We start from the raw sequence: 22,894 nt of genomic DNA, 5'->3' as shown, positions 1-22,894 counted from the left end.
AAGTTCCAGTTTTCTGGCTTCCTGCCCCAAATGGAAACCCATGGCCAGACTTAACAACGCTGGCACAGTCTGAAGCACAGGCTGCCAGGAATGTTTGCACAGAGTGTCAGTCCCCAGACACCTCAGTCAGTCTCTGAGTGACCACTCTAATGGAGTAGCAGGGGTTCCCTGTCTTTAACATGAGACCAAGTTCCTCTGCACTTCTGCACTAAGTGAGAATGCAAATACACCTCTTGAACAGAAAGGTTTGCACAGAACTTCTCTGCTTTCAAATGCTAAACTGACTCTTCCCAACCCAACACGAAAACACAGCCTTCACACTGATATAGGAAATTCAAAAGAATCTCACTCTATTAAGACTCAGGCAGAGGGAAATCCCACAGATACTTGCTCACTGAAGGCAGGGTACACATTCCACTGTCCATGCCTTGTCTGCTCACTGAGCAAGGGATCAGTCTAGGACTTCTGAGCAGCAAAGCTCTTCTTAAGAGCCACCCTCCACAGCACAGAGTTTACTTGTGACAATCTGTAACCAAACATTACAACATTTATCCTGCAAAAATCCTTGCTCCAAAGCATCATTACACAGTTTCCCACAGGAACAAGCCTGATCTATTCCTGCAACATGCACGCACTGTGCACTTCCCTTCACCTCCGCACAGAGCTGCCAGAGCTCCTCCTGCTTCTTCCTGAGATAGCTCTGCAGCTCCTTTGATTCTGCCCCACTCCCTCTGCTCTGGCTGCTGTCTGGGACAGAAAGATTTCCCAGCCACCCAATATTCCAAAAAAAAAGGCGAAAAAATTATTGCAGAATACAACTGGCCCTACCCTGAAGGCAGAGAGGACAAGCTCCCACCAGTTTACCAGGTGGTTCTGGACAGAGCAACTGACAGACTCCCATTGCTGTAGGGAAAACTAACCTACAAGCACCCAAAGTTGTCTACTAGCATTTAATTCCAATCATGCATTCATTCTCAAAAGATGGAGAAATGGAAGGAAGATTTCCTCAGGCTGACATATCCTGACCCAGGAACTTTTGCTTCCCAGGAGTCTCTCTAGGCTTAACAGAGCCCAGCAGGAAGGGACTCTGCAATAGGGCATCTGATCTGTGCTGCCCCACTGTGAAGCAGTGCTTCCCACTGCTGGGTTAAGAGGAAAACAACCCCTCAGAACTGAATAAGCAGTGCTGGACCTCAACATTAAACAGATTCCAGCACATTATCATAGTAGGCTTCACAGAAACTATGTAAGTAAAATCCTCTATAAGGGGAGTGGTGGACAGCAGAGAAATGAGCTCTAGAGCCAGTCTGCCAGAGACAAGAGACACTGAGATGTGTAAGGGATTTCAGAAAGGTCCCCAAGGAGGTGATGTGCACGGTAACCTTAGAGATGTAACACACAGTCTGTACCTCAGAGCAGTCACTGGCCAAGCTAATCCTGCTGCACTCCACAACACTTAGCTTGCCTCACTGTAGTTATGCTCAGTTTTCTGTATTACTCTACCCTTGTTCCAGAGCAGAGGACAACATTGCCATGGGATAACAGAGTAAATGCTGAGGATCTTAGGGAGGCCAGGGATTACTCCTGTGCCATAACTAGGCGATGAGCTACCTGAACAGGTCTCCTTTACTGAGTCTTCAGAAGACTCAGTGTAAGGATCAAAAACCCATAAGCAGAGTAATCAGCCTTTGTAAACAGTAAGAGTAATCAGTCACTGTTACCTAGAGCACACACTTAGGTCCAGCAATCTGTCTTACAGCACATTAAACTCTGTTAAGTAACTGTAGCACCACCCTGATAAGGAGGTGCTCAGAGCCAAACAGCCATCACAGCACAGCAAAAATCTTCCCCCCTTCCCTCATTTCAGAGGGGAAACTTAAGGTTAAAATGGCATTATTACCATGCTTGTATGAGAATTGAGACAGCCAGAACATGTTACTGATTTCCAAATCAGGCAACTAAGACTGCCATGCTACTTACATGGACAGTGAAATGCTCAAAAGCTTTAGCAAGCCTACTGCCATGTGGGCACAGCATAAAAGAGAACATGTTTGCTTGTTACCTCTGCAGAACTGAGCAGGGCACCGATTACTCCTTTACCACAGAGAATGAGCACACTGATAGAGCTCACAGCTCCACCCAGCCCAGGAAGCAGGAGGAGACAGACCTCTGAGTCAGACTCAACTCTCAGATGTGGCACTGAAGCACATAAACCACAGACATCAGCTTCATTAAAACATTGCCCTGTTCCAGTTTGCAGAGTTTGAGTCCTAAGAGACCTAAGCTCTGATTTAAAAGGAACACCTGCTTAAACAAGATTAGTCATCGCTACAACCCATCATCTCCCTGTCTGAGAGCAGCAGATAGTTTCTATCTGGGAAGGGGGGCAACGTAACCCACTGGCTTCCCAAGTGACTGATATGAAAGCCTTTGACCTGAAGCAATAGAGAGTTACAGCACATCCGATTCTAATCATTCACTGACAGCCACATCAACAGCTGCACGTGCTTTTCCACCTGGCACAGCAAGCAGTGTCCTTCCCTTCCCATGACAGCAGCAGAGGCATCTCTCCCTCCCTTCTCTGCAGCAGGCAACAACCCCTGCACATTCCACACAGCCCCTCAGTGCAGGGGACAACACCTCCAAGCAAGATAATTCATGACAGCATTGAGACTTGGGTACGGGCTGTTCTCAGCACTGAGATGAAAGCAAATTTGGAGGGGTGGGGAGGGGTGCTCTCCCCTAACTCAGACTGGCTTAGGTTTTTTGCTTTGTCTGCAGTCTGGCAAGTCCAGGTCATCCTCCTAAAGCAGGGCTGGGTGCGTAGCTCCACCTCCCAAAGCCAACTGAAAGCCAGGTGGCAGATGGAGACACGAGCAGCAGATGGAGATGTAACATCCAACCATGCCAGCAAGGCAGCCAGTGCTCCTCTGGCCAGGCTCAAGGCTCACCTGCAACGTGCTGAACGCCTTGAAGAGAGCAGGAACGGGAGAACAGCGACGAGCATCCACAAGAACAGTCAGACCCAAAGCCTGACATTCTGGTCTGCAAGGACAAAGATAAAAAGGTCACCTTTGTCACCAATGAAAATTAATAAGACTATAAAAACAGAACCTGTAGTCATGGCAGGGTGAAAAAAGACCAGTACATTATGGCTTTATAATAACAGGAACTAATTAGCCACCTTCTCCTGAGCAAAATATATACACAGAAACCACCAAATAATTGCTCTGTTTTTACCTTTGCCATATGATTATATGACTTCCACCCAATTTCCCATTTCTCCTATTCCTAGAATATTTGTCACTGATGGCAAAGGTGCTGATGCACACTGGATAATCCACACAGGAAAACCAATTCTTCCTAATTGTGTTCAGAGACAAGCTCGGTTTCAGCCTCACTGTTTCAGGAGAGCAGCCAGTCTGGAGCAGACCCAATGTCTACCTCATCTAGAATCAGATTTGAAGGGAGAAGCATAAGAAACAAAGCATGAGTTTCTCATGGATTAAGCCTGCTCTCCTTATTAATGGTTTAAAGGCCTCAAAAAAATCACTATCAGAGTTGCTTTACCTCTTCTTATTTAATCATATACAAGCGAAAAATAGTGATGAGCTGGGGAAGAAAAGTCTGTCATAGTGAAAGGAAGAGAAGCTCCAGCAAACTCCAGCCTGCAGACAGAGGCTTTTTTCAGACACACATCAGGCAGCCTCTCAACCCTTACAGATCCTTCCTCCCTCTCAGCTTGGAGGTCTGGCCCTAAAATATCATGTCACAACACTATCACAGAGCTGCTGCATGACTGCCCCATGATAGCTCCCAAATCCCATTTTCTGAACTAATGAAGGATAGCAAGAATGGCTTGGATTCATGGCAACACATGAAAACATTCAGTACATACCCAATTATATCACACCATGTGCACACGGCATATACAGAATAGGCAAAGTGCTTGCTGAACACAGGCAGGAGATTCCCAGCTGTGTAATTTCAGAACTGTCTGGACCAAGTTCCTAGGCCAATAAAGTCAACCTCCTTCCATTCCTGTCTCAATTCCCATCTCCAGGAAAGGGAAAGCAGACAGGGCAGCAGCTGTCAGCCCAAGAGCATCACAAACCTTGGGATGCTGTGCAAGTACAGAAGCAGGCGTACAAGCTCAGTGGTGTTGCAGTGGGGGTTTAACCAGGCTGTGCTCCTTGTTGTTATTATGGCCACTGCACGTCCCAATTTGTCTCTCGTACCTGTAAAAAGAGAGGGGGTGGAAATCACACAAGTCATTCAAGAGAGCCTGGTTCCAGGTCTGTATGCATCATATTCTCCTACTAAGACCCCACCACCTTCCTGGAAATCCTGCACTGAACTCAATATAGTGCAGGTTGCAGATGGTAGGATGCTATAAACACACTTCCAAAGTACCCAAATGCTGCTCCAGAGTGAAGCAGATGAGCTCAGCTTGTCTTTCTCATGGTAGTGTTAAATTTGTACTGCTGTCCTCCACCCAAACAGACATTCTTCATAAATATGGCTGAAGTTGCCTAACAATAATCTTGAGAAAAGCAGAAATCTCATAAATTCAAGACAGAGAATCTCACCTTCACATTGCTGTCAGATGAGAGAATGCAAACAGGTCTGCAGAACATGCACTATGTTAGGAGAGTGGGCACATGCTGAGCCCAGAATGTAACCATGCTGCAAGCAAAGCCCTGGAGCAGGAGCCCAGAGCTGCTCCTCAGAGGCTGCAGAGAGGACAGTCCAGGAGCACACTCCTGCCTGCCTACAGCTCTGACAAAGGGCAGAGGCAGTGCTATGCTTTCATTAGGTGCAGAGCTTGCTCAGTGCCCAGGGAATAGATACAGCACACAACGGGCAACCCAGCTGAGTTGTGATACACTCAAGAAGGAGAAATCCCTCTGCTTCAGTTAGCCAGGAAGGACAATGCTTCCCTGCCACCCATTTTCCAAAAGCCCAAAGTCACAGCTTATCACAGGAGGAGAAGGACCTAACAGTGCCAGCTTTGGGATTATGTCCAGCCTCCTCTCCAGATGCAAAAGCAGGGGTAAAGAGCAGGTGGACACAGCACTGTGGAAAGCCAGAGCTGCTTCTGAGACTCAAAATCAGGCAGTACCTGCAGTGAGCCTGCTCAAGCAACTGGGAAAGTAAGTGATTTGGGGAACAGGAAGGACAACACCTCTTTTGTGTGAAGAGTATTTCACAAGAACAGGAGCCAATTCCTGTCATACAAACAGTATAAGAAAGATGGGGAGTGGGCAGAAATCCCAAGCACAAGACAAAAGCAGAGACTTAGAGAAATCTGTTTCTTTCTCTCCTTAACTCTGTTCCCACCACAGGAGATACTGTCCTGGACCACCTCTCTCCCCCATATCCCAGGGACAGGCATGAGAGCTGTCAGGTAAAACAGACACAGATGGACAGGCACAAGCATGGAAAGCTGCCCCAGTGTCATCTCCATCTGTCACTTGGACATGACTTGAGTAAGGGCCACAGACACAGATGGACACCATTTTGAAGCAGGGCTTTCTACCTCACAGGGACCAAAACTGTGACACAGGCTTTCTCCTGCTAACAAAAATCTTTCATCATCAGTGTGATTCAGGAGGACTTCTATTACTCCTGAAGTACTGTAGCCTGGATGCTGCATAATCAAAGAGATGGAAAGAAATTAGAAAAAGCTCATTAATATAATTTGTTTCATAAGCTAAGGGGACCATCACAAAATAAAATTAAAAAAAAAAAAAAGCCCTCAATTACTGGAAAAATGGCTCAATAAAACTTTTTAATTTTGAAGCAACATCTTCTGTCTATCAAGCAGGTTGGCAATGACCAGAATTTGATTAAACCTTGAACTTCCACCTAGTAGTTTGGGAATTGCCTGATCAGGTCAAAAAAAGCAACCAGAGACACCAGGGCTAGGTCTTCAACAGTGGCATAATCCAAAACTGAAACTATCCTGGAAGTTTCAACTAACTACATCAGCTACTAGTTTATTAGCTCTTATTTACCATTCATTATAAGTTATTCCTTCTAATGTAATTACTGTATCATTGTTGCTGACTAACATAAAGCATTTAACTGAGTGGTGAGTGCATTCCCTCAGGTGTGAAGGTGCCCACTGAAACCCCAAAGAGGCAGAGAGGTCATTCAAATCTCATAGTGCTTTTACAGGAAACATAATTCCTTCCTTAGAGAAAAACTTGCTTGGAAGCAGTATCAAACCCAATCCTTGCTTCTTGTGGGCATTTGCTATCCCTCCATCACATATTCAAATGTTTTTGTCTCATTTAACATTTGTACATTATGAGAGGAATCTGTGACAAAGGGAGCATTAGGTAACATGGTCAGGCTTCTGCAACAGCATGGACTGAGAGCTGCTCTGAAAGACCCTCTCTACTCCTGTAACTTTTTGGGCTGTTATATACAGCATAAAAATGTCCAAACTCATCAGCAGACCAGAAGATTAAAAATCCTCCTTTGGAATTTGTTGTAACAATTCATCTCCTAATGCAAAGTTACATGTATGAATGTACCATTACTCTGCCCTGCCCTTGGTTTTCCATTTCACCTTCTTCCAGAAACTGGAAAAGTTTTAACTCCCTTCTTTCCTGGCACAAAGGTGATTTCATCTCTTTCTCAATCATCCTATGAGATAAACAACCTTCCAGTCTCTTGTTGTAAGACACCCAGTTTAATTACAAGAAAGGGCTGTAACCCTTCTCTGCACCACCTCTAATATTTACCATTTCCTTTTACAATACAGCCCAAACTATTTCAGAGGCATCACCAATAAGTATACAGAGGTAAAAAATCAGTCTCTTAATCTGTCTAGTTGTTTCTTCCCCTTTACACAACTGAGGTCAAGATGGGGGGGTGGGAGCATTTGCCCAGCACCACCTGGGAGATGCCTGTGCTGCCTTTCTGCTCTCCTTCCCTACTCCTCCACACTGCACACTCTGCCTGACCTCTTCTCTGAGGTTGGGCTCTCTGCCCAATTTTTAACTTGTACGTGGCCCCTGAGCTGATCAAATGCAGCTCCTCCTGCCCCACACTGAACAACCCTCTGCTGGCTCTGAAAGGACAAGCCCACAGGGGCTCCTTACACAGAGCTGCCAAATGCTGCTTCTCACTAGAGAGGTAGCTCTTTCTCTGCTTTACTTCATGTTTGGTTAAACACAAAGACGTCTTGTGTGGGCCCTGTACACCAAGCAACCCTGGCTGCTCTGTCCAACAGCCTCAGCTTTGTTCACCCCTCTGCCAGTATTCATCCCATGCAGAAATTTTATCTGCAGCTATTTGATATTCATTGCTCTATCAGATGCAAACACTGAATAACATTTGACCTACATCTTGATTCTGGCAGAATAATTCTGGGAAGTTCTCCCTTGATAGCTTACAGGTTTTGTCATCTGCTATTTAGCTACACTATCGTGCACCCTACATGTTGCCCATCCACTTCACTGGGATATTCCTCTCAGCACCACGTGTCATGAAATCAAATGTTTTCTAAAAATCTATTATATCTATGTGGCTACATTTAGTCAACTAAACTTCTAATTACCAAGAATAAAACTGGTTTTCAAGAGTCCTGTCAAAGAGCATCTTCTACATTCCTATCCTTTAATTACCTAGCAGGTGAATCAAGTTCCTATTCTTCTGACCAGGTCTGATGTCAGGCCCACCAGCCCATCATTAGCTGCATCCTCACTCTGCTCTTTTTGAACTCCTGGTATGAGCCCACAGATTTGGCATTTCTGACTCATACACACTTGGTTAACATTTTGAGACTCCTGAGAGCAAATTAACATTAATGGGAGGGAAGTTCTACTTCCTGTCCTGCCCATTCGGAAACTTCAGAGGATTCAAGAAGTGGAATTTCTGAAGAGGTTTGGAAGAAATAGAATTGGCACCAGTCTCCAGTGCTGCAGAAGGAGGCTCACCTCCCTTGCCCTCCTACAAACCACATTTCCAAGACACATTCTGGCTCAGCTACTCACCAGGCAGGCAGGCAACTCCACTCCTGAGCACTTCTGGGTTCACATCCTTGACTATCGTAGGTGCAAAGTGACCACCCCAGGCAGTTCCACAAGTTGGGGATGTCGGGGGAGTAACAGGAGGTGAAGTTTCCTCCAGGGCACTGCTTTTACTCACTGGTTTCAACACACCTGTGCCAGTTGCCTCTTTTCTCATCTCTGTCTCTTCTGGCATCATCCCTGTAAGACAAGCAACAAACAGAAGCTCGAGCAGAGTTCCACCCAAAAGATCCCAGGTAAGTACCAGACTGGGGAGAGATGTGCTCCCAGCTCCAGCACTCTGCAGCTCCTCCAGCCCTTTAGCCAGCAGCATGCATGTTCTAAAACTGGTTATAACATTAATACTACTGTAATTCTATAAAAAGAAACCAATTTATTGTAAAGTTTGCGAAGTATAAAAGCTCAATTCAGATGGGGATTACTGTAGTCAAAGTTCTTTCTAAAGGTAACATATCAAGCAGTACATGTCTGCTCACAGCCTGGAAGTCTGGCACACTGCAAGTCCCTGGCTCAGCTCCAGCAGCCTGAGCATGCTGAAGTGATAAACCAGCTTCTGACAGGGAGGGCTACTCCATCAGGACAGAATTACACCCCCAACACCACTTTCAGATTAGTTCCTGAAAATATGAAGTCAACTGGAGGCTGACAGATCAGCTGGAAATTAGCCAAAGAGACCCTGTTCTCCTTGTCCAGCCTTTTTTAATTAACATTTAACTTGAAAGTCAAGAACACATTTAAAAACACTGAAGAACAGGATGATTACAGCAATCAGCTCCTGCTCAAGAACTGCAGAAAATGCTTCCTTTGTCTGATACCTCAGCTCTAAAGTACAAGTTATCAGAATCAGTTAATTCTAAAATTAAATATCTGGGCTACTACATGGAAACTAAAGCTAGTTCTATCAAGTTTCAATTTTCATGTAAAATTATCTGGAAAGAAGGAAAAAAAGTATCTACCCATGGGGAAGTATTATTCCCCATTTCCCAACATCACAAGAATTAGAAGCCAACAGTACATCTTCAATAATAGATCTTTAGTATCCTAAGTACACAACTAGGCTATACCTGTGTTTGCAGTAAGCTACACTAAATAAAATACTATACTTCACTACTAAACCTGATACTTCAGTATCTAAAAACAACAACAAAAATATCAACATTTCTTCACGAAAATAAGAGTGGAATATTTATTTGCTTGCTCTGAAGTCAGACATTTTAATTGCTATTTAAAATTTACTTCAACCATCCTACCTTCCTGCTGCATCAACAATGCTGACACTTGACTCAGTTTATTTACTAACAGATTCCAATACTTCATTAAAGAGCAGGACCAGGAACAAAGCAGTCCTTGAAGTGGCTTTCAGTACAAGTTTTAGCAGTGAAGGAGATTTACAGGTTGAAGCTTAGCCTGAACTGCTTTCAAAATTGCTAAAATGGGTGAGAGAAGTGCCCTGAGCAGCATGGCTCACTGCAACAAATCATGCAGCAGTGCGGGAAACTAGGAGGAGCTCCCAGGCACTGCACCATCAAGGGCATGATAGAATAGCTGCTCGTTCCTCTTTGGTAACACCACTGGCTGAGGAGCATCCCTGGGATGCAGCCTGGCATCTGCTGCATTTGGCCACATAAGCTGCTGTGATGGCTTCAGGGCTCTGCCCAGTTCTGGGCTGTACCAGAGTCCCACTCTGTTCCTAGGGGGACGTCAGCCTCCACTTCCCAGTGGTGCAAGAGGTCAGCCACTTCAAACACTGCCACATCTTCCTGAGCAGCACTTTAGAGGGGCACTGATCTCCTGCAGAAAGGGTATCCTGAACATCACAGAGTCATGGAAGTTGTGCCCAAAGGTTTCACACTAAGAGCTGGTAGACTTTCTAGGAGAACATGGAATCACCTTATCAATGAGCTGTAAGGACTGGCAGTAAGAAGAACTACATGGTTTGTAGTGAAGGAGTCTGCATTAAATGACAAAAGCCTGCAAGGAGGACCAAAATGTGAGATTTCAAGAGGACAAGAAACAGAACATAGCTGTGTTCCACATAGGTTACACACCAGGGCAAGAGAAATACATAAATGTACGTGACAGTCCTGCCTTGGATATCTCTTAGGAATGAGGCAGCAGCTCCCAAAAGATAGGAAAGATTTTGCTCAGCCCACCATACACAGTCACGGTACCAGGGCTTTTCAGCCCTGGGGAAACTTCACTAAAGCTGTGCAGCCTCCAGACTATGCACATCTTGGCCAAACAAAACTCTTCCCTGAGCTCCTGAAGGCCAGCTCAGATGTGCAGATGCCAGCTCTCCCAAACAGGCCCAAGCACACTGTTTGTTATTCACAGTCGGGGCGGAGGCACTCACTAAAGCGGAAATTGTCCAATGCGGAGGATTACATCTAAAAGCAAATTGAGAACAGGGACATCTGAATTTGCCGTGTTTGCAGGTTCCACCTTTCCCCGAGGTCAAGGAAGTGGTAGAGGAGGATTTGCTTGTGTGCATTTCAAAGAGACATTAGCATTTTCCCTGCAAAATGCCCCAGCACCAGTATCACCTATGCTAACATGAGGTAGTAACCGGGACCAGGAATGGAACGCCCTAACAGGTGCTGCTGAATATGCCCCAGTGTGGCTTTTCAGACTATTTCTTGAATATCAAGATATTTTCCACCCACAAAATAGAGGCATTCTTTCCAGAGCTGTGAAGTTTCAAAATCCACTTTCATTTAGATGTTAGTCATTAGGAAAAAACAGCAGTCACATTATCTGTGAATGGAACCAGTGTAAATTTTAAGCCACTAACTCAAAACAGGTCACATTTTACTTCAGACTTTTTTTCTATTTATATCTAAGTCTTTCTAAGTTAGACTCTATTTGTGCACAAAATAAGCTCACTGAGAATGGAAGTAAAGGGAGAGAGTTAAGGGACAAGGAAAAACATGCAGACACAGCAAACTCAGATGCCCCAGTTCTGAACATGTATTTTGACATAATCAACAATATCTGCTGTAACAAGCAAGCTCCTCCACCTCACACAAAGCAAATTGTGCCTCTGCCCACTGCTGCTGAGGTGTGAATTTCAGATCTGAATTGACCCAGTAAAGCTTAAGCTTTGTTGTTATTTATAGTTTAGGCAAGATACCCACAGTTTCCAATCATAGTAGCAAAATGACCTCAACAAGACACAGAGAATTTAACCTACAGAACCACCTTGCTGGAAAAGTAAAGTCCATTTGTAGGACGTTTGCTTTGCTTTGTAATTTTATCTCTGAATTATCTTGTAAGTACATCTCTGAGGGTTTAATGGGGCTAGATAAGGAGATGGCTTGTTTGGATCTCAAAGCAATCTAATGTAATTGAATGGATTAAGCTTTTTATAGTGCCAGCTCTAGTGTTTAAGAAGTACTGCCAGCATTAACAGATACTTGAGCTTCCCTTTGCCACAAAAAGTTTATTTGGACACTTTGGATGGTTTTCCTGGCAATTTAGGTTGTTTCTTTTGCTTTACAAACACTGAGAAAAAAGGTTTGAATTTTTCTTAAACTGCAATGCCCAAGTTTAACATCAGCAGACTTGAACCAAAAGTGTCACTTATTTCAGCCAAATCCCCAAAATCATTTTTATTGTCTTTCATTAAAAACAAACTCTGTGTGTACCCAAGAGGAGTCCACCACTGCTAAAATCTCCAGCAGTGGCCAAGATTTATTCTTTGGATCAGTGAGAACATCACACATCTCATAACAAGCTGGACCTCGTTAATTTTAAAAGGAAAGAGATGGGAACACTCTACAAGCAATCACAGCACTCATGAGCAAAGTGTCCACCCAGTACTAAACACGGACTAGGTGTTCCAAGGCCTGGTCCTGAGCAAGCAAGAAGTCAGGCCAGGTTCAGGTTGGCCAGGGGAATGGGCACCCACAGCATGGATATTTCCTCACATATATCCACCAAGACCCACAGATAGGCAGAAGGTGATTTTTTTTTTTTTTCTGCTCATGGTGACAGATGCTCAGACAGATGTGCGCTGCAGAAATAGAAATTCTGAGCTGACCCCTCCATTTTGCAAAAGTGAAATGCTTGTCACTTCAAAAGTATCAGAAATGCCTGGTAACCCCGGGCTTGCCTAACTATAGATTTGTTTGATGCAAATGTTAATGAAGTTTTATTTTAATCAGTGGACACTAATTTAGCTCCATTAGAAGGTCACTAAGATATCAGGTAAAATGTGAGTTTTGGGCACCTGAGAAGCAGCTGTGTGTGCAATCAAATGGAATCATGCAGCAGCTCTTGGCCACATAATTTGGGACAAGGGCAAGCATTACAGTGGCAGCACATCCCAAGACAACCAGCTCTGGATCTGTTGCCCCAGAGGCCCAAACATGCTCTAGCAACGTGGGTCTGTACGCCAATCCTTTCAAGAGTCCTCACTCCAACATTTCAAGCTGGGTAATTTTCCTAGCCAGGGGTCTCAGGGAATGAGAGCTGCTGAACTGGAATGGCATGTTCCGCCCGCCCCCGCCGCACACCCGCTCCTCTGTGTCATCTGCATATCGAGCTGCAGCTTTCCAGACTCAGCAGAGCTGGGCAAAGCCCACACCGGGTCCCTGCGGTTACACACCGCCTGCCTACAGTCTGCTGCAAAAGGCACACACCTGGATTGCCCTCTCAGTCCTCCTGAAGCAGCACAGCTCCAGCTCAGGAACCCAAGCGTCAAGAAATCTGGGTAATACCTGCTTGAACATTCCATCTGAGTTAGATGCTTCATTTCTGTGCTCTCCCACTCAAGTTAAACAGCTCCTACTTGAAACACAATCGAGCTGAAGAAAGCATGCCGGAGGGGAAGGCAGGGAAGAGGGGGGAATCCCTCAGCTCTGCAGCTTGCTGCCTGAATCAGTTAACAGCACATACATTTGTTGATCTTCAGGTCACGTTACACAACTAGTATTTTACTGTGGCATCCACTGCTGCTTCCTCTTGCCACAGCCATCTTCCTAAAGCCAGTTTTCAACTATGAAAGACTTGTACAGTTAGGCAAGTCTCTCCTCATACATTCTGCACATCATGAACGTAAGCAGGAGGAGGCCACCAGCAATCAGATTAACTGAAATTAAAAGCTTCTTCCAATGGAATTTTGTTCTGTACCAACATAAATTTGCAAAGAATTATTAAACAAAATATCACAATAAACCCAACTGTGAAGAGAAAGCTAATTTCATGCCACAAAAAATGACAATTTATCTCTTCCCAGCATTTTGTGCTATTACCCCAAAGCCTCCCACATGTATTTATCAAATCCTGCCTGATAAGTAGTACTCCTTGAGGATTTTGCTTTCAATCCATGTTACCAAACACAACCAACAAACACCCAATGGCTGTACCTTTAGGAGGTGATGCCCCCGATGATGCCTCTGGCTGGGACTGCAGAGTGGTAGGCTCTGTATGCCCCTCAGCAGATCCTGAGGACAGTGGTCCACCCTCCAATTCCTCTTCAATGGATTCCAGTGTTTTTGAGGCTGTGGTCTTCAACCTTTCCCTGTAAGAACAACTTTCCTGGTTCTCCACCTGCCCCTGCAAGTCCTGTATTGCAACATGCTCCCGGTTCAGCAGAGAATTCTCTTCACTTTCACAGCCATGGTTTTCCACCAGCCTTTGTGGTTCCTCAACCGTCCCTCCAGACCTCTGCATTTTGAACAGACTTGAATCTTCTTCTTGTGCACTGGGAGCCAACAAGTCACTGTTATTTAGTTGTTCTGCCATCTGATTCTCCTCTGCTGACTGGGCAGTTTTGAGTGGTATGGTTTCTTCAGCCATTTTATGCCCTTGCTCTTCACCATCTGACAAGGTTCCATCCGCTGGAGCTTTCACAGAACAGTGACTATGACTAGTCTGATTTTCATTTACAGTCAACATTTCTTGAGACTCTTTCACTTCCTCTTGGCTGTCCCTTCTTCCCACCTCAAATTCATCTACATCTCCTTGGCTCTCTTCTGGAGGACTTAATGCAGAACTGCTATTTGCCTCATTATCGCTGCAGCCAGCACTTACATCTGCCATGTTCCCTGAAGGAGAGCCTCTCTCCCCACCTACCTCTGAATTCTCAGGCAATGTAGTGACCTGAACTGGCTCAACACTTCCACTGACAACCTGGCAAGAGACATCAGAAGCTTCCTTTAGTGTGCAACATGGTCCCAAAGGCCCTAGGACAGGTCCAGAAGAAGCATCCATCAGTGTCACCTCCTTTTGACCCTCAGTCAGTGGTTCTGTGCGTACTCCCAGCATCACTTCCTCTTTAGCAGCAGTAGCATCTAGAATCACTTCTGGGCTCTGCTCCAATGTTTCAACACCAGCATTTTCACTAGGTCCATCCCTTTGTCCCTCCACGTTTCCAGGGGCACCAGGCACTCGTGCCCTGCAGCTGACAGCATCTCCAGCACACACATCAGTGTAGCTGCACAGTGCGTATCGCTCACCGTGAGTCTCCCGCTCTACAGATGAATCTTCTGCACGGCAAGCAGGAGGCTCAGCCATAGGAAAGTTATCACCCATACTTCCAGGATCAGCTGGTATCAGCTGACCTTCTGGGGACAGTTCTCCATGTGCCATCACTTTGTTGCCTTCCAACGGAGTAACATTTTTGACAACTTCTGGAGAAGCGCTCAGAGTGTCCATTTGACAGTGCTCTTTCTGCATAAGTGCTGACTGAATTAAGTTCTTGGAGTAGGTGCTGTCTTGTATGACAATAAACCTGTGCTTGCCTTTAGACTCATTCACTCGTGCCCTGGGCTGAGTTAAATAACTTAATGCCAGCGACTGTGTTAAAGATCCTGTTTGTGGCCCAAATCTGGGCAGTGAAACTTCTGCCAGCTCAACGTACTCTCCTTCAAGGTCACTTTCCAAGTTCTCTTGAGTCACAGGACTTGTACAGACACCATTGATCAGAGCTTCATTGAACTGTGGAGCTGTGCTGCTGATGACAGGGTTGTCTCGATTTGAGCTTAATTCTTGTAGATACTGAGACCTCAGGTCTGGTGAACCGCACTTAGTACGGTCCGTGGAGAGGCACAAAATTGAACGTTCCTCTGTTATTTCTGGAGAGATGATATTGTTTTCAATTATTTTTGGTTTATTTATAAATTCAGGATTAACCACTTTATCCCAGGGGACACGAAATATTTTGTCATCAGTGGTTAGTAAACAATTTTCCAGTGCTATGCCCATCCGCTCTCCATTGAACGTACTCAACCATTCCAGAGTAAAAATAGAGGTATATGAAACTTCTGGAATCACCACTTCTTCTACATTATGCTTATCTTTTGCCAAACATTTCAGTACAATCCGTGGAGGCTTCTTCAGAGAGGGGACCACCTGCAGGTAGAAGTCACCAGGCTTCAAGATTTGCCAGTCAATGGAAGCTAGCTGGATTACAATCTTCTCTTGAATACACAGGGGCCAGCCCGCATGGCGAAACAGCAACCCGCAGTACGGAGCCTGTGGAGACAAGAGAACGTGTTTTCAGCACCAGCAAAAGATCTCAGCTCAAGCTTCTCTGGAAGAGATCAAGAAAACAGATGAATTTAGGGTCTTTGCTTATTGCAAGTTTTCCACACTAAGGTCTTCTCTTGAAAAAGCAGAAATAAGAAAATCTACCAACACAAACCACCCATGCAGGACAGGTGGGCACAAGTTACACTGGGAAGCTGCAACACCCCACTGAAGAGGACAGTGCAAAAACAAAACAGGAGATAGGAAGCAGCAAATGAGGAAAGCACAGCAGAGCTACAGAGAAAGAAAGCAGCAAATGCCATCAGCAAGCTGTGAGGAACCACACTTAAAATACCAGCAATTTACTCATTCCCAAAACATAGCAGCACTCAGGCCATGCCTCAGACAAATCCCACCCAAGTAAAAGAACTGAAGTTTCATGGCTGAACTGACTTGACTCAATTATTTACAGCTTTATCACAACTTCAAAAAATAAAGTCCAGTGCTTTGAACTTGATTCTGTTTGGATAAGATTTAAATTAAGCCATTCTATAAGCCATCAATTCCACAATTAATTTCATCTTTTTCTGTATGACGAGGCTTTGGATTCAATTAATTCAAGTATTTCGCCATACAGCAGAGAAACCAGAGAACAGAAAGGAACTTCCTGGATCCTCACACATCTTGAAACAACAGGTATTGACATAAAGCAATTTCTTTCTTATGTTCATCAAGCCTTCAGCCCCACCTGAAGCAAAGTTGCTCACAGGCTTAGAAACCCAAATCATCCTTCAGATTCAGTAATTCCTCCTCCTCCTCAATCCTCTATTTTCTGGATGTGTTTTCATTGCTTAGACTTATTAACCCATGTCACATGACCTTAGCATGTCTACCTTCATCATCTCCTCAGTGTGCCTGAAGTATCTCCTTTGTAACGCCCATTTCTTTTTCTTAAAAACCATTTTCATTGTGCAAAGCATTGTAAAACATGGCCTGTAATGGCATCACCACTTCCCAAATGTGCTTCCTAGAAGCATCTCTTAAAGCTAAGATCCCACTTGTCTTCCAGTCACGCTCCTACAGTAGCCCAGTCACCTACTGGTTTTTCTTTTCAAACTGATGAACTCCAGTTCACAACAGAAGTTCTGCCTCCCACTTTGTGGAGGCACATGCTTGCCCTCTGAGTCTACCATTAGAAAATTTAAGTACAAAGTTTTAGAGCTCATCTTGTGCAATGCATTTATCACCCTCCTCTGCCGGGTTATAGTTTGTGTGTCTCAGGCTGGTTTCACCACAAACATGCCATACATACTCTTACTTTTTATGCCAAGGTCATGGATGAGAAGCACGGTGTGTTTCATGACTCCTGCCTCCAACTCCATTTTCCCCCCAGTACAAACACCCTCCCTCCCTTTCACCAGTTTGTAGCCATCTTGCAATTCTTGCATAAACTTCAACCCCTTTGACACAGTAATTAATCTTTCATATGACTCCATAATAAATCCTTTATGGCAGAGATTAAACAATGGAACTTATCTCTCTAGAGAGAGTTGGTTTATTAAAAAGGCTGTTGTGACACTACCTGCCATGGAGCAAACCACATGAAAACGTTATTCAGTTTTTCATGGGTCAGTTAATTCATCCTTGCTCAGTGCACAATGTTGTAGGCTCAGCTTGTTCTCTGTATTTTGTTACTAGTCCTGACTTAACAGATTCAATAAAATCCCTGCTACCAGACATTCAGCATTATATGGTAACTTCTTGCATATTCCAGGATGGAGACCTGCCAGTCCTATTTCTTCAAAATAGTCAAGTTCAGTCACAGTAGTTTTGCTTCTGTTCACTTATTGCTACTGCCTAACTAATGTACTTACACACTGTATCACTACAAAAAGAAACCTTACTTTAGTTTTCATTTACTTGAAGGATCATATTAATATTACCTTTCTATTCTAACCTGGACTCAGAGCAGACACACATCCCCTTCTTTCCTCGTTCTATGAAGTTAGAACCAAAAAGCCCTCTAACCTGACACACATCTGCTTGTACTTCCCTCAAAGGCACAGCTGGGCAGTCTGATGTTCCCAGGCTTTCTGATCAGCAAGGCACAGATGCCTCTGTCCCTAAGCTCCTTTCATCCACAATGCAGTTCAACTCAGCAAACCAGGACCACCTCTTGCAGCAGTTTGCACAAGCTGCTTCTGGCTCCAGCAGGTCTCAGGCTAAATGTACCTCATGGACTCTTCTATCAAGCTCAAGGCCAACAAAGCTTGTGGCTCCGACCAAAGTGCCCAAATCAAGTACTTTGTACATAAGTTTTAAACTAGAGCAATTTGCAGTTTTCCAGAAGAGACTGTACTACTGCAGCACACCAACCCCTCTTCTCCCATTATAGGATCTCCTAGTAGGTATATTAAGGCCAAGGGTCTGTACCAAGGGTCTTTCAGGGGAAAAAGAGGCAGATGAAGATCAGTTCCCAAACTATTATAGCTCGCAGGACTGAAAAGTGACAATCAGCAGCAGCGTAAACATAAAGCTGAATTCCATCAGCACATACTTGACATAGAGATTCTGTTAAAATTTGGATGCAGAGTAACCCACTGGAGGGTCACTCATACATTAAGAAATTCCAAACAGCCTCCCTGTTTAGATGCTTACTTGTCTGCCTACTGACTCATAAGGAGAAAACTCAGCAATAAAATCACCAAAACCAAAATGCAGAATGCATTGAAGTTCCTGAAAAGCCCTACAAAGCCACAATCTAAACTGCATCAGGAGCCAGAGTAACATCCAAAACAGGAATGCAAGTCCCATAATAGCCTAAACATTACAGAGCTTTAGAACTTTAGTAAGTGGAGCATCCTCAGGCTGCTCCTGTTCCAAAATGCACCTTCAAAGGGAAGATTATGTGAAGAGGCTTATTACAGTACCTTTAACATCTCATTTTGAGGCTCAAGGATTTGCTTTTCTCGTGTCCAAACACTACAGAGCCAAACCAGGCCCACCAGAGGAGTGCCAGGAACACCCTCTACACCCAGTGGCTGCAGCCAGGAATAAAGCTGCCTCTGAAGAAAGAGCTGGGCACCAATGACAAAAATGGCACAAAAGTGGAATCTTCTAAAGCTACAGGGATGGTTAAGCTGGAACAGACCATTTAGCTCAGGACATCACCTCAAAGCCAGGGACAAAATCTGGTTTTTAACTTTGTGCTAAGCAGAGACAAACCTCCTTGGAACACCCCTTCCAGACTCTGAGGAATCACTCACAGGCTGATGATTTTAATACACCCAGCTGATGCCCATGAACTTGTCTAATACTTCATGAAGCCATTTACACTTTTGTCACTGCAGAGGCTGACAAAAGATCCAGTGCTCTCTAGACTTTTTACAGTAGTCATTCAGACATGAGTTAATTTTTTGCCCTCTAGTGTGTTTAGGAAACGCTCACACAGAGCAGCTGAACTACAAACTAGGGAAAAAGTACTGCTTTTGTTTAGACTGTCTAAAAACTAGGCAAGACTTTCAAAAAGCAATTAGTAAGAAACAGTCCCATGTGATTTCAGACTATAAAGATGAAGGGGCATACAGTGGAGGTTTGGGGAAGAAGAGCCCACAGCAAATTAAAAAAATTTCATAAATAAGAAATAATAAATTTAAAATATCAAACAAGCAGACTTTTAAATAAAATATGGAATAGCCTGGGCCCAACTCTAAAGAGGGTACAAGGTACCTAGAGCTTCCCTTGATCTCCCGGTACTAGCACTCCAGAAGCAAAAATCACGAGTCACGGCCTGAAAGGGTCACAACCAAGAAGAAAAGATCTTGCTGACCACTCTCCCAGACATTTCACACCTCACCAAAAGCCCCCAATACCTAATACTAAGCCGTGTGCAGCCCTCCCTAAAGGCAGCTGCCCAACCCACATCTTGTTGGTCAGCTGGGTGGGCCACCAGCATCCTGGGCTTCTCCAGTGCCCACTGGCCTCATACTTCCCTTATCAGGACCCCGAGCTCCACCTGCCCTCCCCTCTCCCTCCTCAGGACACCCAGCACCCATTGCCCTCACACCTCTCCCTCCTTAGGACACCCAGTGCCCACCGCCTTCACACCTCTCCCTGCTCAGAACGCCCAGCACCCATTGCCCTCACACCTCTCCCTCCTCGGGACGCCCACCACCCATTTCCCTCACACCTCTCCCTCCTTGGGACGCCCACCACCCATTTCCCTCACACCTCTCCCTCCTCACGGCCGAGCACTGCAGCGCCTCGTGTTCCAACGGCCCTCCAACAGCCACCGAAGCCACCGTGCCCGTCAAGGCGGCCCCGCGCTGCTATTGGCTGCTGCAGCCCCCGCTGTCCTCCCATTGGCTGCCGGGCGGCGGAGGCCCGCCCAGCCGTCCTGCCCGCGTTCCCCCGTGCGCCCCGAGGGCCGCGGTGGTTGCGCGGTGGTTGGGCGGCTTTTTCCCTGCATTCCTCGGGCCCTGGTCCCAACGGCTCCCCTCAGGGACAGCAGCACCGTGCGCCCACCTCACTGCTGCTTTCTTGCCTTCCCCTTCACCGCCTCACCTGCCCAACGCACCGCTGGCCGCTCAGAAGCTGCCGGGATCTCAAGAAGTGGGGAAATTGCTACCTTGGCTCCTTCAGCGAGGGCGGTGTTTTGGGGAAAGCCGTGAAACATCTTGAAATAATTACCAGTTTGTACAAACGAAAAGCCTTTTGTTTCTTTAAAGGGGAAAAACACACTATGCACCATAGAATTAGAAGCTCCAATTACAGATACTGACGGAATAACATCTATTCCAGTGTTCAGGGTGGGAGAGAGCAGCAAGGTCATGCACCACCTTGGATCCTCCTCAACTCACAAAGACGGCTGGCACCAAGCTGGAGGCTGGTGACAATACGGGGTGACAAACACTGCACCAAAACACACTTTAAAGATGCCTAGCTCACATGGATCCATCCTGTGTGATGGGTCTGTCCCCCCAGTATTTCATTTCTTTGAAACAAATGAGTAAATGACTATTTCAGTCTCTATTCCATATTTTTCCTCTTCCTAGAAATTCCTTGCCCTCTACCATGAGGACTTGAATTGAAAGCCTGGCCACATGCCCCCTTTACATTCAGAGACAAAGAAGTTAGAACAAACCTACCTTTTAGGTTGTTTGGGCTGGTTGGGTTTTTTTCATCTTGCAGACTTCGAGCCAAGTTTTGGAGGTGTTTGACTCATCGTTTCTAACATTTTAGACTCCCAACAGTAAAGCACGTTAATCTTGGACTCGTTCTGGCAGTAAATGTAACGTGACTCCTCGGGGCTACTGAGCCTTGTGACCGTTCCAGCAACCATCAAAGGGGAGCTGGAGTTTTGGAAAAACACCGACTGAAAGCATTTCTCCCTGCACATCATTGTGCCAGTGGCAGGAGCCCGACAGCTTCATCCACAGGCCCAGAGAACAGCTGGGGTCAGAGGCCACCCTGGTCAGACACATCTAGCAAACACTTTGCTAAACCTCTTCCTGTGAATCCCTTAAGCCCTTGGTGTTCCTGATTACGGAAACGGAGAGCACTGCTCCACACCTGATTGCTGATCTCTGAAGGGTTAAGCTTCAACAACAATTTCTCAACTATTTCCTAATTGTCTGCCTGCCCTCCCACCTAGACTGCCATACATACTCAAGCACTTTTTGCCAGCCGTTTTGCATACAAGAGCAGAAAGAAAACTCTCCAAGAAAGCCTTCACATGCCTTAGAGAGCATGATGTACTCACACAGGCATCCTGCTGAATGCACTGCAGGATGTGCTTAGCTGGAATCAGGAAGTCTATGAGGTAGTGCAGTCCATCCCCATGGTACGTCTTCTCCACCACATCAAAAACTTGGCACAGAACAGTGGCTGCAGTAGCCTCAAATGGAGGGTAGAGTGCTGATAACGTGCTCTGAATGCAGCCGTCCAGTGACTCCGAGTCCTGCCGAGAGAGAAAGCATTAGTGGGACTGGGGCACGATCCGCCCAACGCCCAGGAGCGCGGCCATCGCCAAACGCAGGAGGAACAAAGATCAAAGAAGCCAAGTGCTGTCCTTTCTGGCTTCTTTTGGCACTAGAGTTTGCAGGTAAACACAGAAAAGCTCTCCCAAACCAGGAGTGGAGTGCTCGCAGAGCGCTTCACACAGGATTGCCAGCTTTTGCTTACGCAGCAAGTCCTTGTGCTGCCTGCGCGGGGTGGGGCGGCTGTTAGACCACACCGCAGCACGTGAGCGCGTGCAAGACAGACAGCCATGGGGTGGGCATCACCAGCCCTGTCCATGGTTTGGGGACACTCCCTGGTGGGCTAAGGGCACCTGCAGTGGGCTGAAGCTCCTCAGCCTCCTGTGCTCTGGAGTCCCAGCTCAGGATAAGGTGCCAGAGCTGTTTGGTTCTGTGGAAAGCCATTCTCCAGAGCGACTCCTCGTTATTCAAAGCTGTTTGCCTCTCATGAAAGGCTCTACTGCAGGAGCCAGGAGATTTTTGCAGTGCGAGATGCCTCACATGAGGATTCACACAATGTGTGTGAGCAGGGCTGCCGGTGGTCCCTGAGCACACTCACTGATACCTAGGATGCCTGTTCAGGGGGATCAGAGGCAATGGCTTGCCTGCATCCACCTTCATTTGGGAGAACCTGCCAGCCAGAGCCTGCCCATAGTGTCAGGACCAATTCCAGTGCTGGAGGCCAAATTCTGAGTTATTGCATGGGTGTAAATCAAGAGAGCTTGCCAAAAAGTAACAATTAAAAAAAATATAAAGCTGTACATATCTGGAGAGAGGATCAGGATCTCTCCTTTCTTTTCTATTTTAGAGGGGATCCCTTGGGCTAGTTTACAGCCACTGGGAGTAAGTTTTGCTCCAAAACCAAATCAAAGTTTACTCAGGTGTCTGGCCAGATCCTCATCTGATCCAAATCCACCTCCTTTCACTAGAGACAAGAAAAGCACTTCAGCTGCTTACGCAGAAGCTCTGCAGCCTCCTGTAGAACAGGAACAACTACATGAACATGCCTGAAAATACACTTCAGTCCCACAGCAAGACTGGGAGAGAAAGTTAAACAAAGCAGTGCCACAACAGCTTACACCACAACCAGGGAACAGTAGAACAAGGGGATCAGGAGGAAACAAATGGTTTCACTGCTTCCCTCCATTGCAGCACATCTCTGAAGATGCCCCCACCAGCCTGAGAAAGTTCAACAGTCTCAGAGCAAGCCTGAACTGACCTGCAGCCCAGCAGAGATGATGCTCCTCACACAAGCCTTCCCATCTCTTGCAGCTTACCGATCTCCAGGTTCCTCCTTTAGAGGGTTGGGTGTTTAAGCACAACATAAACTCCCTGCTCTGATGCAAAGCCACCTTGTAGGACAGC

At 45.8% G+C, this 22,894-nt stretch overlaps 1 protein-coding gene across 4 annotated transcripts in view; it reads right to left on the bottom strand.

Moving 5' to 3' along the window:
* PLEKHG4 (pleckstrin homology and RhoGEF domain containing G4) overlaps positions 1 to 22,894 on the bottom strand; it is an 85,677-nt gene that overhangs the window by 50,235 nt on the left and 12,548 nt on the right. For all 4 annotated transcript variants that reach the window (XM_071440590.1, XM_071440591.1, XM_071440588.1 and 1 more), the window contains exons 2-6: positions 21,274 to 21,471; positions 13,409 to 15,518; positions 8,007 to 8,222; positions 4,115 to 4,238; positions 2,952 to 3,045 (exon numbers count right to left, since the gene is read on the bottom strand). In XM_071440590.1, the coding sequence (XP_071296691.1) occupies positions 2,952 to 3,045; positions 4,115 to 4,238; positions 8,007 to 8,222; positions 13,409 to 15,518; positions 21,274 to 21,471 (2,742 nt within the window). The remainder of the gene's footprint in view (positions 1 to 2,951; positions 3,046 to 4,114; positions 4,239 to 8,006; positions 8,223 to 13,408; positions 15,519 to 21,273; positions 21,472 to 22,894) is intronic.

This window comes from Agelaius tricolor, unplaced genomic scaffold (genome assembly GCF_023055355.1).
Source record: "Agelaius tricolor isolate 1412-34295 unplaced genomic scaffold, bAgeTri1.0.p SCAF_15, whole genome shotgun sequence".
Taxonomy (NCBI): domain Eukaryota; kingdom Metazoa; phylum Chordata; class Aves; order Passeriformes; family Icteridae; genus Agelaius; species Agelaius tricolor.
Note: the sequence above shows the minus strand (reverse complement) of the source record. Positions and strands in the feature narration are given on the sequence as shown.